This window comes from Lonchura striata, chromosome 9 (assembly GCF_050655825.1).
Source record: "Lonchura striata isolate lonStrDom1 chromosome 9, ASM5065582v1, whole genome shotgun sequence".
NCBI lineage: Eukaryota > Metazoa > Chordata > Aves > Passeriformes > Estrildidae > Lonchura > Lonchura striata.
In genome coordinates, this window is record NC_140711.1 from 31283016 (window position 1) to 31296882 (window position 13867).

At 53.0% G+C, this 13867-nt stretch overlaps 2 protein-coding genes across 5 annotated transcripts; one reads left to right on the forward strand and one right to left on the reverse strand.

Annotated features, from left to right (window-relative positions):
• Positions 1 to 1075: 1075 nt before the first annotated feature.
• ERICH6 (glutamate rich 6) lies at positions 1076 to 8173 on the forward strand. Of its 3 annotated transcripts, XM_031505675.3 has the most exons (9): positions 1084 to 1405; positions 2210 to 2311; positions 2388 to 2545; positions 3487 to 3548; positions 4337 to 4797; positions 4934 to 5019; positions 5363 to 5515; positions 5787 to 6012; positions 6406 to 8173. In XM_031505675.3, exons 1-9 carry the CDS (start codon positions 1193 to 1195, stop codon positions 6670 to 6672), a joined length of 1728 nt encoding a protein of 575 aa, XP_031361535.3. In that variant the 5' UTR covers positions 1084 to 1192; the 3' UTR covers positions 6673 to 8173. The 3 variants fall into 3 exon arrangements, with proteins under 3 accessions (XP_085444227.1, XP_085444226.1, XP_031361535.3); XM_085588100.1 differs by having other exon boundaries at positions 1081 to 1405; positions 5787 to 6528; XM_085588101.1 differs by lacking the exons at positions 4934 to 5019; positions 5363 to 5515 and having other exon boundaries at positions 1076 to 1405; positions 5787 to 6672.
• On the reverse strand, positions 7604 to 13778 carry SELENOT (selenoprotein T). 2 transcript variants are annotated; one of them, XR_014957445.1, is made up of 6 exons: positions 13598 to 13778; positions 12312 to 12422; positions 11144 to 11270; positions 9825 to 9912; positions 8937 to 9123; positions 7604 to 8321 (listed from the first exon to the last, which is right to left on the reverse strand). XR_014957445.1 is itself a non-coding variant. In XM_021544943.4 (6 exons), exons 1-5 carry the CDS (start codon positions 13762 to 13764, stop codon positions 8999 to 9001), a joined length of 618 nt encoding a protein of 205 aa, XP_021400618.1. In that variant the 5' UTR covers positions 13765 to 13778; the 3' UTR covers positions 7604 to 8321; positions 8972 to 8998. The 2 variants fall into 2 exon arrangements, 1 of the variants encoding a protein (XP_021400618.1); XM_021544943.4 differs by having other exon boundaries at positions 8972 to 9123.
• Between the last annotated feature and the right edge of the window lie 89 nt (positions 13779 to 13867).

The following is a 13867-nucleotide window of genomic DNA, read 5'->3' on the forward strand; positions in this document are numbered from 1 at the left end:
CATCTGCAGTGGTTCTAGAGCTCCCTCTAAAAACTATTTCCACGTCAAACACAAATTAAAATGCACCTGTCCAGGGACTGATGAGTTTAGAGCGAACACAGCTCACTTCGAATGGCCCGCCCCCGGCCGTGCTGTCGGGACAGGCACTCGGTGCCGCCAGACCCGAGGGCCGTGGCCATCCCAGAGAGACGTGGAAGTGATCTCGCAGTGCTATGGAGAGCACCAGGTGCGCCACCGATAGCACAGCCTGCACCTCAGCATGCTCTTTCCCTCTGAGGAATAAGTCAAACTGACTTCTCCGTTGTGGAACTCACGTGCTAGTAAGACACTGCGAATCCTACCGACAGCACAGGTAAAGTGGCACACACCGGCTCTCCCGACGGGAATCCAAACCTGCCTGCTTTTGCGCAAGACCGTTTTCTCTCTTTTATTCTCCGAGCTGAATGTGCAGATTCCTCGGAGAGGTTCGGCAGAGCCAACTCCTATGGGAGAGATCAGGAAGATGTGTGACAAGCGTGTGACACAGGCGTAAGGAATCCACTCGGGCAGGTGTTCCGGTGCAGACGGGGTGTCCGAACACGCAGTCCCGCCGCCTTTGGGAACGCGTGTCACCCCCAGTCCAGCTCCGCGCTGCTGGCAGAAGCAGCAGCTCCGGGACTCGGCGGGACCAGGACCGAGCGCGGGCCCCCGGGTCAGAGCCGCCCTGGCTCCGCGCCCGGCCGCGGGTCCCGGGCGGTGCGGGCGGCACCGCGCCCGCAGCCCCGCCGAGGCGGGCACGGGCAACGGAGCAGCCGCAGCTGCCGCCTGGAAGAGCAGCGCTGGGGGCAGCCGCGGCCCGGGCCGGGGCCGGTACCGGGTACCGGCGGGAGCGGCCGGGCCGGGGCCGGTACCGGCGGGAGCGGCCGGGCCGGGGCCGGTACCGGCGGGAGCGGCCGGGCCGGGGCCGGTACCGGCGGGAGCGGCCGGGCCGGGCCGGGCCGGGGCCGGGTACCGGCGGGAGCGGCCGGGCCGGGGCCGGTACCGGCGGGAGCGGCCGGGCCGGGGCCGCCGCCGCGCGCTCCCGGCGTGCCCCGCGCCCTCAGCGTTGCCCTGGAGACGGTGGCGCGGCGGGCCGGGCACAGAACGGCCGGGCACGGAGCGGCCGGGCACGGAACGGCCGGGCACGGAGCGGCCGGGCACAGACGGGCCGGGCATGGAAGGGCCGGGCTGGGCCGCGGAGCCCAGCGGAGCGGCGGACGATGGAGAGGGCGAGCCCCGCTGGCCCCCGCCCCCCGAGGAGGACACCGGCCACCCTGCAGAGCCGCGGTGTGAGACTGCCCTGGCCAGCCCGCAGCCGACCCCCACGGGCCTGCCCACCCTCCTGGCCTACAGACCCGAGTCCTCGCAGGCAGACATTCACCATGAGGTCAGTTGAGGCGGTTGCTCCCCGCTGCTTCATTCACATGCTTCCATATAGAAAGCATGGAACCAACGCCCTAACCCTAACCCTTTGCCGAGCCCGGAAAGGAGCCCCTTCATGACAGCTTTTTCTTCACAAGACCGTTGAACAGCCTGGGCAGCAAGAGGCTGTGCAGCCTCTCCCCACTGCTGCACCCTCTGTTGAGAATTTCCCAGCAGAATATTTTGTCTGAATCAGACACAAAATGTGTATAAGTAGGTACAGCCACATAAAAGCAGGGTACAGAGTTCCACGTAACCCTTAGCAGACCAAAGTCACCAAAGAGTTAATTCAAGGCACAAGCTGAGGAGCAAGGGAATTTTGTTTCCAGATATCCAGTACCATCCTCAAAACACACCCTGCTGCCAACCTGGTTTGCATCTGGTCAGATGTGACTACCTCCATAGCACCAAGTCTGCTGGTGCTTACTCAGAAACTCCCACAACTGCAGTTTTTCTCTCTGTAATGCATTCAAATACTCAACTACAGTGTTCTGCACTCTCGCTTCCCTGGGAAGGAGCAGAGCTCACGAATACCAGTCATTCCCTTTGTTTGGGGGCATTTATTGATTTATTTACAACATATATTCTTTTCTTTTTGGTGGTTTCCTGAACCTAATGTTTTGAGTTAAATTGTTCCAAGATATCCTAGACATGGGTCTGTCGTGAGTGCCCTTAGGTGCTTTGACACACCTATTGCATTTTCACCGTGCTAACCGGGGATCTGGGGGCTGGTACCCCATGTCCTTCCTCCCCGCTCTCCCCATCGCAGCAGGCAGAGGAGGATGCTGAGCCAACGTGCGAGTACTGTGGTAACCTGCTGAGGCCGTTCCCCTTCTCCGAGGATGCGCCTCTCTCCGAGGACCAGGAAGACGTAAGCTGGTGGGAAGGACGAGCAGGGGCTTGCTGTGGAATGGCCGCACTCATGGCTCTGCTCTCTCGCCTTCTAGAGATTCTGCTGCGAGCGCAGCCGAGAGCTCTATGAGTTCATCGTGAAGGAGAAGAAGAGGCTCGAGGATGCCAGCAGCCTTCCCAGAACTGTCAGCACCCATGAATCCCTCGGCTCTGAAGCCAACCTGCTGCTGTCAAAGGAGCAAGACAACCAGAGGTACTGGGAAAACTGGGGATCAGGTCTGTGCAATGAACAACAGGGAGCTCTGAGGGGAAAAGGAGCATTAAGAAACTGCAGAGAGAGGGATGAAAGAAGAAAAACCTTTCCTTTAGGTACCAGAAGTTCTGATTCTCTCTGGTCCCTCCTGGCTCCTCTACTGCCAGGCTGCACAAGGAGGTGGCGAGGCACATGCTGAGTGAAATGTTAATTCCAGTCCTAACAGATTAACTATCTAGAGACATGTAGAGCCAAAAAAACCCACAGATGTGGGAAGGGACAGTACTTGGGTGTAGCTTCTACCTCTGGCACTGAAACAAAACTGGCATTTGTATTTCTGTTTTGATCCATAAACTGTGTTTGGATTACAGTTTCCAGAGTCATACACAAGAGCTCTGCAAGCTTTTGGGCTGTTTAGCAGGAGACCCAAAGTTTGTGCAAGAGTTTAAGCCTTCAGGGAAAGTTTAAGCCACAGGGAAAAGGAAAACTAAACCAGTACACCTGGAAGTAAACTGTTGGTCTCCTCAAAAATCCTTCACAGTCTGAGGGTGCAAGTGCCTCCTACTGTGTACAGAGCACACACTAAACTACTGTCAGATTAATAGGAAATTACACAAGAATAATGAAAATATTCTTGGAGATGAGTTGTTTTCTTGATCTTGTGGGCATCTGTCCTTCTCTTTCACATAAAATCCTGATCCAAACCCCATTACAATATTCAGCTCTCGTGCCAGTTCACAGTGTCTGTTCACAGGAATCTGTGTGGGTGCAATTCCTTTCTGCTGAGGTATGAGTATTCTGGTGACACTGCTGCCTGTTACTTGGAATTGTGAGCAGAGAGGAAAACAGATTCAGAAATTGTGTTCCTAAAGCAGAGATATCCACTACTTGCAGCTTTCTCAACATGATAGATGAGTATCAACAACAGTTCTGTTTTCCAGGCAGCAGAAGAGACACCTGGCTATAGAGCTGTCTGAGTCTTTAAGGCCGAGTGCCACTAAAGGTGAGCTGGTATTTTCGTATGGATTTGTCCATTTATCTCAACAATGAACTGAGTGGAATTGCTGGTTTCTAACTGGAGGATTTTATACAGCAGCATGTTCGTTCATTGGCAGATATGCAATCTCATTAAATTAGACACAGCCATATTAAATCATCCCTCACACATGAGCACAAGAGTGGGCACATCCCCTTTGCATAGAGTTTGTAATGATTTTCAGTAGTTATCTGTGACGTTTCCAGCTGAGATGCACAGAACTTGACCTGAAAGGACAAGCTGGCAAAGCCAAGCCCTTAGGGAGTAGGAACTGCCAGAATGAGGCTCACCCAGAATTTGCCTGATCAGGTGGATATTCCACTAATTCCTAGCCCAAGCTGTGGATGACTGAGCAGCCTTTGGGTCTAGCTGTAGAGGAGAAGTTTTGACAGGTGAACCAAATTTATAATATGGGCATGTTTTCACAGAGGATGGCAGGGCAGTGAGGCTTCTGCAGCACTGGGATCTCAAATGATCAGTTCCAGTCCGTGGAGCCAAATGTTATCCCAAAAAAGTTGCTCTTTACACAGATGTGTGTATATATGTAACTGAAAAAAATGTTATCTTTTATCATAATCCTGTACTCTGAAATAGCTGAGCACTGTGGACTGCCCTTGTTAGAAAATACCCCGAGACAGACTGTCAGGATGGAGTGTTTCAGCCAGGAACTCCCACTCACACATTTAGAGCAGAGGTATCATGGTGGGTACTGCCAACCCTCTCTGCTGCACAAAAGCCCTCCCTGTGCTCTGCAGGTTCACGGCAAGCTGGATCTATTTCCTACGAGCCTTCCCAGGAACTCTCATCTCCCGAAGGTGGGACACCAGTGCCTGCTGCGAATGCAGCTGAGCCTGAGTCAGAGCCCGAGCCAGAGCCTGAGCCCCAGCCCGAGGAGAACCTGGAGCCCAAGACCCGGCCCAAGGAGGAGCCCGAGCCGGAGCCCCGGCCCAAGGAGGAGCCCGAGCTGGAGCTTCAGCCCGAGGAGCCCGAGCTGGAGCCCTGGCCCGAGAAGGAGCCCGAGCTGGAGCTTCGGCCCGAGGAGGAGCCCGAGTCAGAGCTTCGGCCCGAGGAGGAGCCTGAGCTGGAGAAGGAGCCTGGGCCTGAACCCGAGTCCAGTCCTGAAGAGAAGCCCAAGTGCAAGCTCAAGAAAGAGCAGGACAAGAAACCCACGTCCCGCGGCGTCCTCGGCTATGACTTCAGTCTTCTGGGGAAGAAGGCAGGTACCTGCGGCCGACAGCGACGGGAGCACCTTGGATGTGTCAGCGCTCTGAGCAGTTGGAGCCCAGCAGTGCCTGTTTTCACAGGGCACCTGTGCCAGCCTGCTCTTAGCCGTTTTATCCTTCCAATCATAGGTGGGGAAGGGTAAATTGGTGCAGAAGTACTACAAAAACGGAAAGAAATTCCTTACCATTCTCCCAGATGGACCCTCACAGTTATTGTATCCTTTACGGGGTTCATTTGCCTGCTTTAGTCCAGGGCTTTACTAATTTTAAGTCTGTCCCAGTCCACCTTATTACAACCCAGCTCAGCTCTCCCACTCGCTCTGAGGAGCAGCAGTGAAACTTGACACAGCTCCTGGGCTGAGGTTTCAAAGAACAGCCAGGAGCTCCAATGAGCACTAGCTTCCAAGACCCAGCCCAAGGAAGCAGCACACCTTTAACACAGTGCCCTGGGTAATATATCAGTTTTTATGCCCCAGAGTAGTACCTGGGAGTATACAGCGTGTAAGAACACATCAACCAAGCAAAGCAGAGGGTTACAAACACCTTACCTAGCGGCAGCTATCCATCTGGAAACCTGGCCATCATCATTACACAGGCGAGAGACCAGCTGATGTGCATAGTACAGGAAGATGAGCCAAGGACAACCAAAATCCGAGCACTGTTTCAGTCTGATGGCAGGAGCACATGCTATTACCCGACTGGAGATGAGTGGTGCGTTAAGCGGCTTTGCTGTCTCCTCTGTGCATTGACATTTCAAGGACCATAAAGGGTATTTTTAATAGTATCCAAAAATAGACAAATTCAGCAGCTCACAGGCCCTGCTTCAGGTGCCCTCAGAGCAGCAAGGCAACGCAGCCGTGCCTTGAGAGGTGGGAGACAGACCCTGCCCCTGCTGTGCCTCTGTGCCAACCCTCAGGGCAGTAAGTGACCTTCTGCCAGAGGAGCTTACAGGGTTCAGAGGCTCCATTTCCCTTTTATTTAGGATAAATATGAGTATCCAAGGTGGGCAGTATTTGGACCAAGCAGGCAACCGGGTAAGAAAGTGGATGTGGCCGAACTTGTCACCAGGACCCCAAGTCCCACTGAGCCCCATTTTCATCTCCCTGAACCGCCACGTGGGGGTCAGGATCCTGGCCCAGGACAAGATCTTCGTCTCCTTCCTTGCCATGGGGCGACAAGCAAAATTCAACATGGGAACCAAAGTGCAGGTAATTGTTCCTGTGCTCAGCCACTCCCCACAGCGGGAGCAGGGCAGCCAGGGAAGCTCCCCTCTGTGCTTATCCCGTGCCATGTTGTCCCCAAAAAGAAAGCTGTGGAGATGCACATATTCCTGCCACTCCTATGGAGATGGGGCATTTGCCAGCCCCAGCTCTCTGCAAGGGGCCACAGTGTGGGACTCCACTCCCAGGCAAATCCCCAACTACATCCACACGGTCACCCTGGCTCTGCCAGGGAGAAGAGCTATGATCCATGTGGGCAGGGCACACAGCAGCTCCTTTCCTCCTCAGGCTCCTGTCACAGGGGCAGGTTTCTCTGCTGGAGACGGAAGCCCCATCCCCAGCTTGGGTGGCTCTGCCTGACACATATCCTCTGTTCTGCAGGTCAGCACCAGCAGCCAGCTGCCTCCTCCAGCCCAGCTGGGTGAGGATGAGCTCCTGCTGCTTGCCTTCCGTGTGAGGATCCTGCAGATCTGCGACAGGATGCGGGGATGCATCAACTTCCCTTCCAGTGAGCAGTGGAACAAAATGCAGCCTCCTTTGTACCTCATGACCCAGGCTGTGAAGATCCTGGAGCTCTGCATGGCTGCTGACATAAGTGATGAGCTGCACAGCTCCATCAAGGCCATAGTAAATGCCCAGCAATTCTGACCAGTGTGTGTGTGGTGTAAGGCAAAATGAGCCAGAGACAGTCTCTGATGCTGTAGCACCTGCACGTGCTCAGCAAGATTTCTCCTTTGGCCCTGCCCGCCCTGGTGCAGAGAAAAGGGCAGCCCAGGGCTGATCCACACAGCCCCAAGTAGGTCTTGCTCAGGGCAGGCAGTACCAGCCCGCAGTGACACCACCTTGGTCATGGAGGCATAAGAGGGCTTTGCTCGAGCAGAGCAATCCCGTGCTCTGCAGCAGTGCACTGCTCCTGAGCAGGCTCCCTTCTGTCTCCAGCCCCAGCTGAGTAGTCACTTCAGGCCTCAGGTAAGGCAGAAGGACAAAGAGCACAGCCAAGCAGGGCTTGGGACAGCTACACGGGCAGTTGTTTGCTCAAGTCACCCACACCTCTGCCGCTCCTGACGAGGTGGCACCAGCAGGAACGTCCCAAGTGCTCCTGGTGCCCATGCCCACGGCAGCTCAGCCAGCTGCAGGTACAAGACACGGTGGTTCCCTGTGCAGAGAGCAACAAATGTCCTCAGAGTGCCCAAAGCCATCCCCAATCACCTATGCTTGGCTCCAGGGAGCACCAGCTGCAGCCTGGGATGGGCTCTGGTTCAAGCACTGCAAGCACAAAGCAATCAGTGGGTGTTTAAGAGGCCTGTGGTGCTGCAGTCAGCAGTGAGGAACCTCCCAGCCTCTCAGAGCAGCCTTTCAAACTAGGGGCTCACCTGGCCAGCTTCCCCCAGGGAGGCCACACCTCAACTGTGGCAGGTGCCTGAAGGATAAGACCAAGCCCCATGTGCCCCTCCCCACACTGGAGGTTCTTGGGGGCTTACACATGACAAATGCTAGGTCAGTAACTTTGGAAAGTTGGCTTTTTATGCAGTTTTTCAATTGCAGTTCCAAGCATGTCCATCGGTGACAAATAAGGTACTTCACACAGGAAATGGGAACTCTTTATTTCAATTAATGTTCTTGGGTTCTATTCAGGACAGCAGGAAGGCCCAGCTCATCTCTCAAATGGCCAAGGAAGAACAGCTGGAGCTGGCCCACATGATTAAAGAGCAGCTGATTTTAATTTTCACTGAAGTCACCAAGTGATGTAATAATTCTGCATATAATTTTGCTTATATAATTCAGTATATAATGCACTGTTCGACTCTGCCATAGATTTTGAAAAATATACAAACCTGTTTTAACCACATTAAAGAGATTTGATAGACAGCTATCAATTACTCAACAGCTTAGGACAATATCAGACACTCCTATAACTTCATTTTAAACTATAAAAAGAACATAAATTCATATAAAATACAACAGATTAAACAAACTTCTCTTTTCAAGGAAAAATTAGGTATCAACTCAATCTGCCATAGTGTGAAACATGAATATAAAATAAGTTACCATTAGTAATGCCTGCATTGCTGATCTATGAACTGGTCGAATGAAGTCTTAAAAAAACTATACAGTATTATTGCACTCATGGCTGTGCAGTGTGGACTGGCCAGCACTGAAACAGGGCTCATTGAGTGTTTGTCCAGGAGGCACAACGTGGCTGCAAGAGAGGCATCCAGCCTGCACCAACAGCGGCTGTCTTCAGTGCAGGCCTTCATGGGTCTGCACCACGCGGCCCGGGAACCACCACCCAATGCCTGTGGAGAGACACCTGGGTTACAGCCAGCAACACCCATGCCACAGCAGCACACCTGCACTGAGCCTGCCCCAAGGTGGGGAATCGTAAGCTACGTGCTTTGAAAGCCACAGGTGACATGGGGACGTGGAAGTGGTTTGTCATAAAATACCAACAGGATGTGAACTCCATGCTACCAAAAGCCATGGAGCTTTTGCAGAGGAGCAGGGCAGTACACTAGAGCATGACAGTATTCTGCTCTCCTAGGTTAAGCAAGGAACAGACAGCAGCCTGTTCCCCAAGGCGCTGGAATTCAACTGCGCTAAAAGCCAGGGAGACCTTAAGCCCCTGGACAGAGGCTGTTCCAATGCACAAAAGCAGTGTTTCTGATCCCTGCACCACACACTTCATGGACATTAGGCCTTCTGCCTGCAATAACACACATCCTCCTGCCTCACGGAATGCCAGCTTCCTGCTCCGAGACAGGCAGAATGAGCCACATCCCAAAACCTCCCACCCAAACAGCCTCCGTGACACCACATGTGGCAGTTTAACATCATGGGAGCTGGTTCACCAGAAACATTTAACTGAACAAACACACAATCCTAAAATCCAGTCTGCAGTGTGCCCGTCTTACCTGGGCACATGCACTGGTGACAGGAGGAGACTTACGAGAAGTTTCAGTGCTGATCGATGGGGCTATGATCGATGATGGGACATTGACTCCATGTGCACATTGAGCTTCATCTCGTTATCAAGGATCTGTACAAGCTGCTGCATGGAAGGGAGGTGGCCAGACTCCAGCTTAGACCACACTGGGACATCTAGTGCAGAACACACATGGGACGGAAACACCGTTACACTAGGAGCATCAGAAAACAGGCACAGCTGGTGTAAACATGGAATTGAGAAGCTCTAGGAAGCTGTGTGAGTTGGTACTGATCTATGCTGAGGAAAACATCTGAATCAACAATGCTTCCAACCTCTGGCTATGCTGAACCCCAGCCCAACTAGGAGAGCAGAGTCACTTAGAAGCGTATCATATTAATGGAGAGGTGCAAAATATCCACTGATATTCCTCTTGACCTGAAAAATCAGTACTGTTGTCCATCACTGCTGATAATATGGTAATAGCAATAGATTCTTTAGGATTCCAAAGCTCAAGCATGCTGCAGAACAGACAGGGAAAGCATCTAATTGGAGAGCTGATGGTTTCTTATTTAATGCACATCACACACAAAGAAAGAATACAACACAATTATTCCAAGGCAACAAACAGCCCTCTGAGTAAGTTTTTACAGAGCTGTTGTAGAATATCTGACATCTGTATAAATTTCTTTATAAGACGTCTATGATTTTCATCATTTATTCTGATAAGACAACATCTGAACATACAAATGGATGGCAATTTCCACATATCACATTTGGGACATAAATTTCCTGACACCATCCCTCATCCTCCGCACTCTACAGCTCTCACATGTGTGTGTATATGTGACACTCCTCAAACAAAGTCTCAGCTCACCATTCAAAGTAATTTCAAAAGCCCCAGTGGACATACACTGGTTCTCAATCATGTTGCTCAGGAAGAAGACCATCATGCAGGCGTACACCTGGAAGAGAGCAAAGATTCACACAGACCTCAGCCATGTCAAGCACGCCTGCTGTTGTTCACAGGTGCCTCTGAATTCCCTCTGTGATTGCTCAAGGAATGTTCCCATCTACAGACATCTCCCCTTCCTCATTTACAGACTGTGCACCCTGCCTTCCCCAGAAAAGCACCAAACCAGCTCCAGCCCTCCGCACACCTCCGGACCCAGCACAGCCAGCTGCAGCAGGGCTGGCAGCGTGACATGGAACGCAACTGCTCCCAGACACAGCCTGTCACTGTCACAGCAATCTCCAGACCACAGAGCCCAGGGTCCAGCACGAACAGCAGAGCAAGGCAAGTCACGTGCATAGCACCACCAACCCTCCTGCACGCCGCCATGCCTTCATCTGGAATTTTCTCTGCGCGTGGGTGACTAAGGAGGAAAGGATAGGATCTTCACAGTACAGCTCCTCCCTCACCGCCTCTAATTTCCTTTTCCTGTTCACAGGTACACTCACACAAGTCACTGCAACACCACAGAACCTGGCACAGGGACAGCAGCTACACACCGCAGCCAGCCCACCCAGGCATGGAGTTGGCCCATTTAATTCAACCGGAAATATTACAGCTTCTGGGCATGCAAACTGGCCAGTGAAAGACCCAGGGCATGGGCAGCTCAGCATGGAGGTCTGTAAATTAGTTTAGTGAATAAATCTGGAACAAGGTTACTCCAAATCCGAGTACAACACCCTGAATCTACTGGCATTACCACTACTGACTCATGGGGATATTCTCCCACAATGTTACACCAGTCTTCTCTCCAAAAAACACCCACAACATTTCAAATTCATTCTTCTAATGCCCATCTAATTGCTGCCTAATCTATCTGGAGTCTGATGGAAGCATCGACTACAAAACCATTACAAGACAACAGAGAAGGGAAACTGTAATTTTAACATCAATAGTACTGGCTTGAAATGCTCTTCTTGAGCCCTAAAAAACAAATAACTCTTTTATTCTCTTTGTCAGCACATTAACCTCAGCTGCTCCTCTGTAGTAGCAGCAGCCTGGAAAAAGATCACAGAAACACACATGGGTTTGTCAAAAGCATAAAGCACAACTGGTAAGAATTATTATACCATAAGGCTGCAGCATATGAAAGGTGAATCAGTCAGAACTGAGGGACTCCCAGAGCACCCTGATGAAATAACTCTGAAGCTGCTTTTTCAGACTAAAAGAAGTATGTCCTTTACCTTGTTTTCCTGGCCCCACTGCCAGATGCTTGGAGCTTGCATGCCAAAGAAAGCAAACGGGTCCTTGCCAACGATGATTAAGCCAATTAATACTAGTTTGAAGACAGACAGGAAGGATGCTATGTGCCTGTTGGAGACAACACACACCAGTGACTGACTATACACAACTGTAATTCACCTCACTAGACTTTTGACAGCATACAATCAAATGTTTCAGGAGAAGTATGAAACTTTCCAAGGTTTATCTCACTGTAAAAAACCCCAAACCAAATCAAACCATCAAAACAAAAAAGCAACACACACAACACCCCCAGTAAGGCCCTGCTTTTGCATAACACCCCAGAATGACATCTTCCTGTAAACTACAGATTCTTTTGCTCCTCAGCAGACTTCAAATGGGACTTTGCTTTTAACTTATATATTCCTGAACTGGATAACAGATTCAGTTTCTAAAGCTGTTCCACATTACAGATATGTCTGACTGACAGGCACCACTTCCTGCGGAGCATTTCCCAGTGAGTACAACTCCCCACAGCCAGCCCACACTGAGGCACTGTGCCCCGCAGCCTCCCACCACCACAGCCCTGCCAGAAATCGGGCCAACGAGTGCTCCAGGAGCCACCTAGTAACTATGGCATCACTCTCCAGCGTGGGCACACTGCTTTAAGTAACAGGAATAACACTGTTTTACCTTTTTCTTAATTTCTTTGGGCTTTCCCCGCACAGCTGCAGCAAAGGCCACTCCGGCAGCCCCCACCCTGAGGAGACCTCTCCTCCAATTCTGATGTTAACACTGAACCTTCCTTTCCTCTGTGCCCTTAACCCATTACAGGGATTCATCCCTAAGTGCATAAGCCTGAGCAACAAACTGAATTTATTTCCACACACAGTATGAAGAAAAGCTGGGAAAATTTACTGCTTCAAAAAAAAGTTATGTAATTTATTTTAGGTAGGATTTGACAGGCAGCATCATAGGTAGCCAGATACTGATACTTGTATGGGAAACTAAGGCAGCTACCTGGAATCACATACAAGAAAATCCTACAAGCGTCCTTGTATGCAATTGCAATAGAAAATCCCTTAAGTTGAAATTTTTAGTATTATTTCAGTGTAAATGCATACCTTCAGCACTGGAAAGCAGACAGACAGCAGGAGGTGACACACTCACCTATAGATAGGTTGAGGAAGGTAGTTCTCCCCTTCGATTCGGATGTCTGGGTACCGCTGGCTGATGACCCGCATGTACTCCTCAAACACCCGCCTGTAGCCTCAGGAGACACTGAACACAGACAGCACTGTCACCACAGCCCCAGGGCTGCCCTGTACCACCACCGCTCAGCAGCACTCACCCTCTTCATATCCCCGTCCAGTCAAAACAGAACTCACATTTTTTATGGCACAGAGAAAGCCTGATGTGCAGTCAAATTACACATCACAAACCCCAACAGGTAAGCCCTGGGCGTGACACTGATTTGCTCCACATTCCAGCACAGACACAGAGATCTGGAAATACCCACTAAGCATCAAATCACTCACTTTCCCTGGAAAAATCTGTTAAGTTAGGATTAATTTAGGAAGTCGATGTAAGCAATCCCTTGCTCTGTGCCAAAAAAAACCCCAACCGATCTTCACCCAGAGCCGTCTGAATCCCTCTCTGGGACTGTGCAGACAGGCAATGTCGCTCCCAGCCATCTCTATGTCAGCACGACACGGGAACTGCAGTTCGACACTGCCGAGCGCTCCTCTGCCCCGCCTTTCAGCAGCCGCCTCTATGAACTGCGGTAAATCCCGAAGAGCCCGAGCCCAGCACTCTCCCCGAGCGGTTCTGCGGTGCCTCAGGTTCCCGCAGGGCCTGCCCAGGGTCCGCTCCGGCCGCCACCCGGCCCTGCCCACCCCGAGCGCCGGGAACCCTAGTGCCGAGTGCTCCGGGCCTGCCGAGTCTCTTTTCTCGCCGCCAACCGGCTCCAAGCGCCGGGGCTGCCTCAGCCCTGCTCGGCGCTGCTGACACCATCGGCAGCACCGCCGGAATGCTGCAAAGGTGCCCGAGCGCACCGACCGCAATACCGGCACCGCACCCAAACGAAATCACAGCCGTTGCTGAGACATCGGGCCCTCCCAAACGTTAGTCCCGCACCAGCACAACGCCACACACGGCATTAAAGGGCCCGAAAAGTGCGGGTTTACGGCGGGAGGCCGTTGAGCGGGCCCACTGAAAGAGCCGCCGCCCGCGGCCCGGTGCCGCCTCCCACGCCCCAACAGGGCCGGGAGCCCCGACAGTTCGCCTGGGGCGGGATGGCCCCTGGCCCTGGGAGAGGCTCCTCCACGGACAAGAGCGAGCGAGGCCGGCGCAGCGCTGAGGGAAAGGAAGGGAAGGAAAACGAACGAGGCAGGCAGAGGCGAAGGCCCGAGGGCGCCGCCATTTTGGCCGCCGCCATCTTGGCGGGCGCCCCTCACCAGATCTGGAACTTGAGCAGCGGCCCGGTGGCGTAGGCCATGCGCAGCTTCTTCGCCGGCAGCCCGCCCTGCTCCGCCGCCGCGGCGCCGCCGCCGCCCGGTGCCGCGGCCAGCCCGGCCAGCAGCAGCAGCAGCAGCAGCCGCCGCCGCAGCCCCGCCGCTCGCATCTCGCCGCCGCCGCACCGCGCGCGCCGCCGGCCACGGTCACGCGCGCGGCGGGGGCGGGGCCGCGGGCGGAGCCCGCCCGGCGCGCCCCCGGCGGTCGGAGCG